Genomic DNA, 13,475 nt, shown 5'->3' on the forward strand with positions numbered 1-13,475 from the left:
GACTGGTTAGCATTGTAGTAGCTGACTTTTTATGCCAGATTAGCGCTCTCATTGCATGGAAGGTCAGGTATTGTCTGTCCCCTCCCAGCTGACATAAAACTGGCAGAGACTCCAGATTACATGTTCATTGTTGAGTTGGGCACAACGATGTGGTTGGTCAGTGCCCAGATTTTACTGAGCGTGGAAACAAGGCCTGGCTACTGAAAGTCTGCAGTCCCCCAGAGCATCTCCAGATGCTGGGGAGACAAGATCCGTACAGCTCCACACTGGCCAATACCCTGAACAGTAAATTTTGACCACTTGAAGGTTTGAAAAGTCCCTTTGCTAAGTAAATTATGATGTGACTCTATAGCCCAAACCTGGCCACATGAATAGGCATGAAGTAGATGTTTCTGAAATGCCAGTTGAAGTGTAATGCAGTGTGTATCTAGTTTGAGATAAAACTGGCACTGTTTCCAGCTGTCTGTCTATGCTAAGAGTTGTGCAAACCTCATTCATTAGAAGTTTTCTTTCAGGATAATTTAGTTAAAATTGGTGCAGAAGATTCCGACTCCTCTTACTGTAGTTTGAATAGGGTCTCGTTCAGTTTATGCTAAACTCAGGTAGTTAAGCAACATTGAAATCAAGTGAACGATGACTGTATCATAATTAGGATGTACACTTTGGCATGCTTTCTTTAAATCTACAGCAGGAAGCCAAACCAAAGTGAACAATGGAGACAAATGAAGCATGGAGACATACAGTGACTCAGGCGATCCCTGCTTCCTCCTCTCCTTCTGACCAGTCCTCATAGAGCAGTTCTGCTTCCGGTCTTGACTTTAATTGGAGCCCAGCACAAAGCACAAACCCTCCCAAGGCTTGTAAACCTCTCTTTCAGCTAGAGCTACTTGTCCACACATCTTTTCACAGCAGCCAAACTAATTACCATTGCATGTCTTCTCAAGTGACAAAACTTGCTTGTCTGCCAAGATAAAAAATTTGGAAGGCTGTGAAGTGATACAGCCTGGGGACACCTACTGTACTGATGTATTTTAAGCACTATTACATGGAGGTCTGCTAGTGATTTGAATTCAGGGTACATCATTTGGTAATTGGGTGAAGCCAGACTGGTCTCTTCAAACTAATACAGCCCCATGCAGGAGTCAGGACTGATTTGACTGGCCCAGCATGGCTTTTTTAATGAAGACTGCTGCTCTGTTAGTGTGATTTTACTTCTTAGGTGAAATTATTAGAGAAGCTGGCAAAACTAGCAGCACAAGAAACTGGAAGTCCCCACAGCTGCTGGGACCAGCAGGTAGAAGACATGTTAGAAGAATGACAGCTCAGAGCCACGCCTCGCACTGCCGCTTCCCCTGTGCCCATGGTCCTCTGCCCTCCCCAGGAGGGTGCATAGCAGTCACACAACACCCAGGCAGTTCTTGGCCCTTCTGCTAGCCATATCATTAATGGCCTAATGACATGGACCTATGGAAATGGGACTGGCACTGCTGCTTTTACATGGGTCAGCCACAGCCATCTCTTCTGCTCAGGAACAACCCGGTTCAGATTTGGATAACAAAAAGTCAGTCTCACTGGATCGCGTTATTGGCACCTGTACTATCCGGTCCACTAAATGGACTGGCGCAGAGTCTGATTGCAGTTCCCTGTGTGCAAGCCTGGTGCAACTCCAGAATTGCAGCAGACTAAATGAGATAAAAATTTTGGCCAGTTGCTTTCAATTCTTTAGCAGTCCTTTAAAATCACGAGGTTTTGCTGCAGCTTTTCCTGTCTCGGTGGAGGAACTCCTCCAGGTGGCCAGCAGCATGGCACGGGCACGTTGGTGCTAACAAATATGCATTACCAAACTCACTCAAAGTGGTTTAGAGATGTGATACATGCTCCTGTTGACTGCAGATGAATAAATAAACCATGACAGGTAAATAGAAATAGTGGGCTATTACCCACTCTAAACTAGTAAAGCTGCTTTTGAGACATCCCCCCAGTAGGAAAGATCACTGTCAATATCCTTCAAGGAAGCCTCCAAGGCTTTGTTATGAGCTTGCAACTTGAGCCGTGTTTGCAGCATGAATGTAGTGCTTCAAAACTTTAAATGGCATTTCTGTGCTAAACAGCTAAGTTTAAATAGCGTGCTGCTTTTCTATGCAATTTTTGGTGTACCTGTTGGAACACTGTCCTGATCAACTGATATCTTATGTGTCCCATTACTTAAAGCAACTCTCTTACCTTAGAGTACTGTCTAAATACTGCTAATTTTTATTTTTAATCTTTGCTCTGTGTGTGTGTGTGTGGTTATATCTGTGTGGAAGCCTAAGACAGCATAAACCACTGCCTATTTTAAGCAGTTTAAAGTTGATAGAAAACAAATTTAAATTTTCCAGAAAACTTTCTGAATTTTCATGTATTAAAACATATCTACATTGGAAAGTGTCATATGGTTTATTCTGATCTGTGAGGAAGTAAGTACTAGCAATCTCCTAATCTGATGTGAAGAGGCTTCTGGAAGTTCATGGTCATGGGGAGAAGTGAGGCTGGTGGGCAAAGGAAGTCTTCTGCTGTGTGAAAATACATTAAATACACTTGTTCTAAGCCTGAAAGAGGAACTTCATTAGCCTAAGAACAATAATTTTATTCCTAAAGCTAAAGAACCTTTTCTTTTGCACCTGAGATCTAACCTGGCTTCTTGATGCTAAACAAACAAACAAGACATAAATGATGAAGTCCTTCATTTTAGAGCGGCCACTCTGCTGGTTCCTCAAGGTCTTGAACTAGTGATGTGCAGTCTGTCAGTTTTCTCTTTTTCTTTTTGGAGTAGAAACGGAAGTTCAGTATATTTGGAGGAATTTGTGTATGTGTTTTTGTTTAGTTATTACTAAGTCTTTTATATTACAAAGAGTGCCCAGGCTGGGCTTTTGGGCTTTTGAGGAAACAGACTCACTTTCAGCCCTTTACTTTTTTTTTTTGGCCAAGTTCTAGCACTATCTTGAAATAAATTGCTTCAGGATATGAGACCACATGTGAAACCACAGTTTTTAAAGTTATTTTGGGCTCCCTTTTGTGATATAACAGGTTTAGGGGGCAGAAAAACAAATCCTGGTTAATATCTCCCTCCAAAGCACAACATTCAGGCATCCTCATTCCATAGTCCTGTCTTGGCTACGTCTAAACAATTGCTGCTACAATTTGAATTCAAGTAAAAGCTTTTAATTGGTCATCCTCCCAAACATTTCAGAGATGTCATTCATTTTCAGGTATGCTTAGAGATCTGTCATCCTAACATAATTTTAGTCTGACACAAAAGTCAGTTACAGTAATTGTTCAGCAGGAATTAACCTCTTATGCATCATCAGATTATTACTGTTGCTAGGTTCACTTTGCAAAGATCTGTTCCTTTCCTGTATCTGTACATAAGAAATGCCGAGCATCTGTGCCTGCAAGCCTCAGTACTGCCTGGGAAAGAACTATTTCATTGTATTGGAAATAGACATAAATATTGAATATATTTCTAAACTGATTGATTGGAATATTGAAATATGCTGCAAAAAGACAGGTCACCTTCAGGTACAAAATAATGATACCAATTTTCTGATTAAAATTAACTTTGCTTTAAACACAATTATCATTAATGAAGCAGATGGTTATCTGCGTATTGTTAGCTATTAAAATGATATCTAAAGAGCTTTTCATCAATAGATTTCAAAGTTTATGCTTCTGAGGTCATTCTGAGGACACACACTCATATCTCCTTTTAAGACTAGCTTATGCAAGTCCATTCAGAAAATGGAGTTATCTGGATGATTTGGGTATTGTAACTGAAGAGAGGCATATGTATATGTGCACGAGCCAGCTCAGGCGTTTGTGAGACAGGGCTGGAAGATGAGCTCCCAAGGGAAGTCCTAGCGGGGTTCTAGGTCAGCTGGAAGAGGGGTGAAATCCGGCTGTGAGAACAAGGCAAAGAGGTTGGAAGGAGGAAGGGAGATATTAGCCAGTTACGTTTTCAGCACTGGCTAAAAGAGTTCTTGCTGATTTGAGCAAAGAAATGTTTTCTTCTGCTCAGAAAATCATTATTTTTAAGTGAAGAAGGCTGCATCAGGGGCACGCAACTCCCGTGATCAGTTTTCCCTCTAAACTGAAATCACAGCAAAGCCCTGGGTTTTGACAGATAGCTCATGTCAGAGACTCATAGTAGGATCCTGAGACGATTACGCATAGGGCTAGAACCAGTGGGGAGCTGAGAGCTCAGACGGGCACAGGCAGTGAGCACCATGCTAACCACAGTGAAGGAAGGGATGGGGACAGGCAGATCTGGCAGTGGTGCTAGAGCCCACACTTTTTTTCAGATGATTTGGAGGACTAGATGTCCATGGAGCAGCCTCCAGCTACCAGCTCTTTTCTCTCTCCCCAAGAAGCGACAAGAACTGAATCAGAGTATTTACAGACACTTCGGATGTTGGCTCAGCAATAAAACAGAAACATCCAGTGGCAGGTTCACCTGCATGGCTCCTCAGCCATCCTGCCAAAACATTCCCTGAAACCTCCCTGAAATGTCCTAGATGGAAATTCTCCCCACATACAGAAATGGTTTGTTTTGTTTAAATTGGTACAGTGTTTTTCACAGCATCAGGGTCATGTGTTTAACTTAGAATTTTCTTCATCAACAGACATGAGGATCTGTGCAATTAATTTTTCAGGAAGGGCAAGTAGAGTCAGTGGTGGGAAAAGAGCAAGCTAGCAGAAAACCTAAAGGCAGGATGATAAGACTCTGGAGTATGCCATGTGCAGAAGTCAGTGCCTCTTAGTATTCAGTAGCCAGCTGGAGAGTGTGATGATGGCGCAGGGGAGAAAACTGAAGTAATCTAAAATAAAGTGAGGCAGGACAGACAAAATAGTGGTGTTACAGGAGCAGTATACCTACTACTTGAAGTAATTTTGCGTGTCCCTAGATCACCATGTGTATAGTCCAGCAGCTACAGCTACACTAAAGCCTGATAGTCACCTTCGCTGTAAAGTCTAGTGAAGACAATTATAGTTTTCCTCTTGCAGCTTGTCTCTAGCGGGACTGGGTGGTGAGATAAGGAACCAAAAGTAAAAACCTACGTAAAGACAGAAAGGTTTTCTTCAGCTGGGAGTGCGAAGCCACTTTTGTTGCTGACGAATGGTGTGCTCTCGGACACTTCTCCATGTCTCATTTACGCCTGTTTGCTGTCCATGCATACAGGGTTAAGTCATTAAGTGTTTCAGAGGGTCTTTTCACCCAGGACAGTCCCGCTCCCATTTAAACGCCCCAGCAGGAAAGGGCAGAGAGCAGCGCTGCGGACAGGGGTTACTCGCGCGGGGACCAGGCTGAGGCAACCGACACCGGTCCGTGTGGCTGTGCCGAGCGCAGAAAAGGAGGGCTTTTTGTTGCTGCCATCTGCCTATTTAAATCAGGCGACAGCCCTTCCAGGCTCGCCGGCAATACCGCGCGGCGGGAGGGAAGGCCGCGGCGGCCAGGCGGGGTGACAAGGCGCGGAGCCGCGTCGCCGCCGGGCCGGTTGGACGCCGAGCCGGCGCTGAAGCGGAGGCTGCGTCCCCGCCGGGTGCAGCGCGCTGCTGCCGGCAGCCTCGGCCGCGGTGAGTGCCCCCAGGACGGGGTCCCCGCTCGCTCGGGCCGCGTAATTTCTGGTTCAGGGCTTGGTGGGGTTTTTTGGAAGAGGAAGCGGGGCGGGGGAAGGCTGCTTCTGGCCGCCCGAGGAGCACAGCGGGCCCCGGAGCAGCCGAGCAGCCGCGCGGCGGGGCGCGGGCGGAAGCCAGTGGGGGCCGGCGCGGCCGTGTGACAGGCGGGGCGGCCGCTGCCCCCGCCGGGCGGCCGGGGCGGGGAGCCGGCACAGCGCGGCGCGCCGCTCGGCAGCATCATCCGTGGCTGCGGGGCTGACACACGCCTCCATCCTCCTCTCCCCCGGCAGCCGCTCGCACACGCTTCGCCGCGGCGAGGGAGGCCGGCGGGCGGAGCGGAGCGCGGGGCGCCGCGGCAGACAAAGCAAAGATGGCAGGGATCCTCGCCTGGTTCTGGAACGAGCGGTTCTGGCTGCCGCACAACGTCACCTGGGCGGACCTGCAGAGCACGGAGGAAGCTGCCTTCCCCCAGGCGGAGGACCTCTACCTCGCCTTCCCCCTGGCCTTCTGCATCTTCATGATCCGGCTGCTCTTCGAAAGGTAACGCTGAGCCGCCCGCGCCGCCCCGGGCTCGGCGGGGCTGGGCGGGCCGCGCGGCATTGGCGGCGGCCGCTCGCTGAGGGGCAGCCGGGGAACCTTGGCCGCCCGGCGTCCTGCTCCCGCCGCCGCTTCTCTCCCGGCCTTGCCGGGCTCTTGCGTTTTCCCTCCCCCCTCGGTCGGTCACGTAGCGGGCCCGATGCAGGAAGGTGGAGGGGTTCGGGAGGCAGCCGGCGCTCCTCTCCCGCAGCGCGGTCCGGCGCGGGCGCTAGGAGGCGAGGTCTCCCCGGGAATGGGCGCAGCCGTCCCTCCACCTGCGGCCGCGGCGCCCCCGCCCGCCGCTGGTGGCGGGGGGAGAAGGGCCCTCCGGCACCTGTGCGAGCCGGGGCCTGCCCGCCCGCGGGCCGCTACCCACAGGCTGCGGCGGGGTCCTGGCCGCCCCCCTCAGGGAAGCCCCGCAAGAAGCGCTGTGGGCACGGGCCCGGGCGGGAAACTGTCCCGGCAGGAGAGTTTGCCCGTGCCCCCGCCGCAGGGCTCCCGCCGCAGGGTCGGTCTCGAGAGAGTAAACTGCGGTGAAGGCCGCGCTGCCCTCCTCTGCACGTTACGCCCTGGGGCAGGACTCGGCCTAACTCCCGCCGGAGGCGCGAGGCGCTCCGCTCCGCGGCTGAGGGCAGGCGGCGGCCGTTAAACCTGGGCGTCAGGTAGGATGGGAAGTTTGATGGTGAGCACCAGCCCGAGGGCAAGGCGTGGCGGAGCAGAGTTTTGCTTGGCCAGTTTCTCTGGTAGTAGTGTGAACGGTCCGTGCCATATATCGGAAATACTCCAAGTACTGTCAGGATGTAGGATCTTGCTGAAGAAACGCTCCAGACACTGCTCGTCACCGAACCAAACTCACCGTTCTTTGAGACTGATGAATTCAAAATACACATTTCACAAATATATAAATACACATATATGTATATTTAAACACAAGACGTCAAACTCGTGATTGGTCAGCAATGACAGTTTATTTTCTGTGAGTGTTTCCTTACGGGTATGTAACAGAGGCCGCCTGTCACGGGGAGGCAGCTGAAGCCAAATGGGCTTCTGTGCTGCCTGACAAAGGTGGTGTTCCCTCCATCTGCAGAGAACAAAAGAATGATTCCTTATGCCAACACCTACGTGTTTTCAGTGCTGTCTTCCTAGGCAATGCTATTAGGGCAGTCAAGGAAGATAAAGGAAGACCAGTAGTTACCACGTGCCAGAGAAAGGCTATAAAGATGCTTTAAAAATGATCAAATAGCTGATCTGCCAGGTAGCACTCCACATCTCTGAAGCGTTCCCTCACCCAGGTTAGAATATGGCACCTGGGATGTTGGTTTGTGAAAAACTTGGCTGTTTTCATGACTCAGTTGAGACGACCGTATTTGTTTTGAAAAATAAGCTGTCATGGGCTGTTGTTAACTTCTGTATTGCTTTACAGATTTACTGAAAAAGTCAGCAAAACTTGTGGTCTGCGTGAAAATCTGAGGTTATCAGAAGTTGATTTAAACACTAATCCTGAGTTAAATACTGCAATATCGTTACAATTTGAGTGCCAAGTATTATTTAGGTAATGTCAAATCATTAGTGGTTTTTTTTTTCCTTTGCAGTCTGTACAATGTGTACTTTGAGCGCTGAAAGTGGGTTCGTGATGTTGCATCTCTTGCCATCTGAACTGCAATATGTATCACAGCAGGGCTGTGTTTAGATGGAGGAACAGTTAGTCAGGGAGACAATTTCAGTCTAAACTTAGAATCATGTTGTTCCTGCTAATTCTGATGCGTTATAAAAGCTACACTGATTATTTAGTAGTCTGTAACCACTCCCTCTGGTTATTTTTCTTCATTCAATTAAAGTAATTTTTAATTTTGCAGTACATTATATTTTTAAGAGTTAGTTATACAGATGAGAAAATCAGTGCGTTTTCATAATTCTCTTGTATTCATTAGGCTGATTTTGAAATTTATATCTGGAAATGTGTTCTGCTAGCCTGATAGGTGAAGGACCTCCAAAGAGATTTTATTAACAATTACTTAAGTGTGTGTTTTTTCCTTTTTAATTTCAAATCAATTACAAAACTCCACTGTGAGAGTAGGATCAGGCCGTTTTGTGTGGGATTAATCCACATGGCATGGTACAATTGTGATTTTTCATGTAGAGTGTTTTATTAAAGCAGGCTGAGCAAAAGTGACTGGACCTGCTTCCACTGATCAAAGCAGGGGGATTGTCTTTGACTTGAATGGGGGAAAGATCAAGCTGTATTATTGCTCATTAGTAATTTATTTTGTCAGACCTCTGTGCTTTGTTTGTTGGGAGGCACAGAAATGCCTCATGCACATCATTAATTAAAGGCTTGCAATTATTTCAATTGATAAAGCTATACAAGAACTGGAAAGGAAGAGAGGAATATTTGTTAAACTGATAATTTTTCATTCTTCTGTGTATTAAAACAGCTACATTTTTTCCTTTCAAAACTCAAGTTGTGGATGACTGATGTTGTACATGCTCCATCCTGGAACAAGCTTTTGCAGATGTGTAACAGTTCCCTGTTTTTGCAATGGTAACAACTAGAGAAAAAATAAAAATAGATGCTGTAATACATTTTTAAAAAAACCTAAGTCTACCTTAAATCCATGGTTGTACTGCAATATTTGTAACATCAGTGTATTCTCTATTTTGTTTTGTAAGATACCTAATACAGGTGTTCTTGTAATTCTTTATACTGGTAGGGAAGCAGCCACAAGTTGTTAAGAATCTGATTATGTATTTTATATCCATTATTTTCAGACACTGTCACAGCAGCTGACTGCTAGGCTGCTGGAGCAGTATGGTTTTACTTCCCTTGCTATGAAGGGTGACTAACTTCACGGATCTTCACAGTAGTAAATATGGTTCAGAGGGAGCTGTGATTTGAACTTCACGTATCTTTGCTTACAAAGTTCTTGGTATGTCTGGGGGATAAAACTTGTCATGCGAAGGGTTAAAAGTTGACTGCATTTCTCCATATATTCATATTTTATATATATATATTTGTGTGTATGTATTTGTGGGTGCAACTGAAATTACAGAACTTGGAAATTTTTTTCTATACATATTCGCCTATTATTAACAGAGTTAATCCTACTGGGATTTTTTTTGTTACTGGTTCGGTGAATCAGCTAACAAAGTCAAGAAAAGAATCTAGATACTTCTGAAATTATTCTTTTTTTCTTTTTTTTTCCTTTCAAATAAACTACTTTTTGTTCATTTCCTTGTCCTGCCATCCCTGGCCAGCACTCTTGAATGAAAGGAAAAAGTAGATTAGAACATTAAGTGTATGCTGAATCGCTTCAGCAATTGGATCTGATGATGATGAGTGCTCTTGAAATAAGCTTTGCTCTGACATATAATCTCATAACTGTGAGATTTAGTGGATCTATCTGCTGAGGCCATCATAGTTATGGATGAGGTGCTAAAATACCTTAACAACCTTTTATCTTTTCCCTTCCTTCTCATTCATCTCCTTCTTTAAACACAAAGTACATTTTAGAAAACTATAATAACTAAGCGCAAAGATAGTGTTACCTAGTAATTTGGAAGATGGCAGGAGTTTAGCAATGCAGTGGTAACATGGGGACATATTTCTTCATAGCATCCATCCATTTTGTGTGTCTTACTATTTTTTTAAAGGCATGTAAGCAATTAAGGTACTGTACTATACAATGCCTTCAGCTATAAGGAGATAACATAAGTGCTCAATAATACCAGTCTCTGTCTCCCCGGATCCTTTCCAGTTCTAGTGTGGGCAATACAGGTTAAAGCTGAATTGAAACTGGTCTTACTAATAGCAGGGTGGTGTAGTTTTGATTGGCCTAAAAAGATAAAGAAACATCTGTTTTTCTGGGCAAATACAATTTTTCTTCTTTCTTTTATGGGATCACATAGCTCTTCTCCCTCTGTGCTAGACCTCACTGCTCAGAAGCAGCATTGTTTCTTCACCTCCCAAGCACATCCTCTTGTGAGGGGTGTGTGGTTTTATGAAAACAATGCTTGCTTAGCAGTTGGTGTGCTTGTTGGACACAAAACAAGAGGGTAACACATCTCTGCTTTAGAGACTTCTCTCAAGGAAGAAGATGGCTGAATCCTCCAAAAGAAGTGCTAACTAAATAGATTTCTGATGTGGTCCAGCAATCTTCTGAGTCAAGTAGTCTGATATTACTGCTTTCTTTATGCTTGGCTCATCTGCTCAGGTTTCTCATATCTCATCTTTGCATTGTAGTTGCAGTATACTTTATTTCCCTCACCTTGTAAGCAGCAGTTTGGGCTCAGATCTAATGAGATTGCTCCATAAATCAGCAAACTAGGCTTATAATGCCATTATTGTCCTCTGGCCTGGGGGGGGGGGGGGGGCAGTTCTCAAAGGTGAAGCTGATATTCCTCAGTTGTTGGAATGGCTCATATGGTCAGGGATAGCTTGATTACATTTAGGAACAGCCCTCCAGCTGCAGTGATTTAAACTGAGCCAGCCTCATCATTTACAGTCAGTCAGATCAAGATATTCTAGACATTGAGCGTATGGAAATTCACAGCTTTTGTATGACATTTTGCTTTTATAATGATAATTGAGCCTCAAAGGTAACCTCAGCTGACTCTCATTTAGTATGACACAGTAGAATTCCTAGTGGATCAGGGTGACATAATACAATGACTCTGTGTGTGCATGTATATATCTATATATATTTTGCTAACTAAAAAGTCATTCAGGTGACAGTACATTAAAGCCTTGCAAGTGTTTCTGGTATGTGGTGTATACATACAAATTTTGATTTTTGTAATCCCCAAGACATCTAATATTGGTGCTTTCTTACAACAACAAGGAAGCTAGACAGGATACATAATTTGGAAGAGGGTGTACAAACTTGTATTTCCAGCAGTCCAAAACCTCATCTGGGGAGGTTGGGTGGGGCAATGATCGTTATTTCTATCAAAACCTGTTTGTAGGCTGTGATATTTGTAGATGTCTTGCTTAGTTCCCTGTGTGTTAGGTGAAATCTGATCGTTCAGGTGTAATTCACCTTGTGTGTAAGTGGATGCATGTGTTCACTGGCAATAACTTTCTCAGGTTTTTTCCTCCTTTTTTTATAATTTCTTTTTTTCATAAGATGAGCTGTAAGGTCTTTCTTTGCTTGATTACTATTTAATAAATGCTTAATTCAGTTGAAATGGAATAGGACATTGAAATTGATAACTTCCTATGAAAAAACACAGGCGATGTAAAGAAAATAATCAAAAAGGCTATTTCTTTTAAACTTTAAACCAATTTCTTTTTAAAATAGTAACAGTAGAGCATTAACGCTAAATAGCTTTAAAATAAATTTAATTTTGCTGATTGTACTATCCATTTCTCTGTTTCTTTTCATTAGTTATTAATTTTCTGTCATTTATATTTTCCTTTATGTAAGCAGGTTTTGTTTCCTAGGGTTGCAGTGCTTGAGCTTCAGCCACTAACACAAGTAGATACCTCACAACGAAATGATTGTTTTTACCTGGAGAACCGTTGTCTGTCTTGGCATGGATGGAGCTGTCTTACCAGCTCTGACTGGTGCAGTGTACGCTCACCCGCCTTGACTGTGTCTGTGTTGGCTGGTGCACATCTCTGTTGTGTAATGTAGTTGTGTGTTCAGATGTAAGCTGAGAGTGTTCCTTTAAAAGAAGGTGGAGTGGATAAAATGCATACTTGTAAAGGACCATTTCTAGATGCACATTAGTGCCAATCTCAAAATTGGGAGTTAAATGGGAAATATGTTGAGCTCCAGTAGAGAATGCCATTAAAACTGATTTCTGAAATATCCAGGTGACAGAAGTACGGACAGCCAAACCACAGCTTGGCTGAGGGAAAGATTTCAGTGACAGGTCACTAGTGGGTACTGGGAGCCTATTACTGGGGCAGAGCTGCCATTAGTGGGGTTTTGTCTGAGTGCAGGTTCCAGTTACTGTTAGAAACTCCAATTCGGTTCCTGCCTGGATTCTTGTAACTGCGCAGTTGGATCCAAATTGCCTGTGGCTCTTTTGGTTGCTCCTACTTCTGCCTCTGTTGCTGATTAACAGGCATTTGCTAAGAATTTGTTTTTGGAAAAAGAAGAGCTTTTGGTATGCTGCCTCTTTCTACACATCTGCAGACCAGTGTCTTATTCGCCCATATAAAGTATTTAGTAAATTAACATTTGGGGAAGTCTGTTCCCTTGACTCTATCTCTGTTATCTGCCAACAGGGTAGAGAGGAAGGGGATGTCTGAGCTGAACAGTGCTTACTTGACCATATTTGTGTTTCGTTTTGTTTTTTTTCCCCAACAGTTGTTAAATATCCCATGCCTACAGTAGTTTGACAGTTAATTAGCCTTTGGGGTTTCTGTGCCTGTTTCAAGGTGGTCTTGCAGTTTTAAGAAGTTAAAATTACAGCATAGAAGTCTGTAGCTTTCATAATTGATGTAACCCTATTTAATATTCAGTAGTATGCTTGAGACTGTAGTTGGCACCTTATGGACAGTCAGAGGCATGTGATGTGTATCAACAGTTCCTTGGAGGTGTTAATCTAACACCTTGATTGCTCTGTGGTCTCCCACACCAGTGACTCCCTTCACTCATTGGGCACTTACAGATTTTGGGGGTGCAGCAGGGATGGGCATCCAGGTCAAGGGAAAGGGAGGGAAACGTGTGGGTCTCTGATCACTTGAAAGAGGAAGAATCACTGATGTCTTACTTTAAGGTGAGCAAAGTTTCTGACAATCAGTTGGGCTGAGATCTTCCATCCTCTGTGAGGAAGTCTTTTTAGCACATGATCCTCACAGAAGACTAACTCTACACCATCTAGCATTTATCGATTTCTCACAAGGATGATACCTTTCTGGTTATTCTGAAGCAGTCAAATTGTGGCAGAGGTGGGAGAGCTGGAGTATTTAGCATAGCCAGTTACAATCTTAGAGATGGTTTTCGTAATGCTGGTGGACCTGTAACATAAAGCTGTGACTTCTGTACTAAAACCAGAGAGTAAATTGTAATGATTTTATGATAATTTTGATTTTTTTTTTCCTACGTAGTTAATACCTCTCATAACCGCAAATTTTGCCGTTGGTAAGGTTTCATACTGCTGAGCAATTGTGAAGTCTCATGTAACTGTTACTGATGTAACATAATCAAATTTTAACTCTCAAGGTAATTGTCTGTACAATTACTAAGAATGTCTAAGAGCTGTAAAGAAGCATAACATCCAGTTAGCCAAGTTGTGTA

General features: G+C 44.4%; 1 protein-coding gene across 2 annotated transcripts in view; it reads left to right on the forward strand.

The window, feature by feature from the left end:
• The first annotated feature begins 5,376 nt into the window (after nt 1-5,376).
• The window catches only part of CERS6 (ceramide synthase 6), a 136,082-nt gene continuing 127,983 nt past the window's right edge, over nt 5,377-13,475 (forward strand). Inside the window, exons 1-2 of one of the 2 annotated variants that reach the window (XM_072874753.1) lie at nt 5,377-5,610; nt 5,943-6,192. In XM_072874753.1, the coding sequence (XP_072730854.1) occupies nt 6,023-6,192 (170 nt within the window). In that variant the 5' untranslated portion in view covers nt 5,377-5,610; nt 5,943-6,022. Of the gene's footprint in view, nt 5,611-5,829; nt 6,193-13,475 lie in introns of those variants that run through there. The other variant, XM_072874754.1, reaches the window with a different exon arrangement.

Source organism: Ciconia boyciana, chromosome 10, assembly GCF_034638445.1.
Source record: "Ciconia boyciana chromosome 10, ASM3463844v1, whole genome shotgun sequence".
Taxonomy (NCBI): Eukaryota; Metazoa; Chordata; class Aves; order Ciconiiformes; family Ciconiidae; genus Ciconia; species Ciconia boyciana.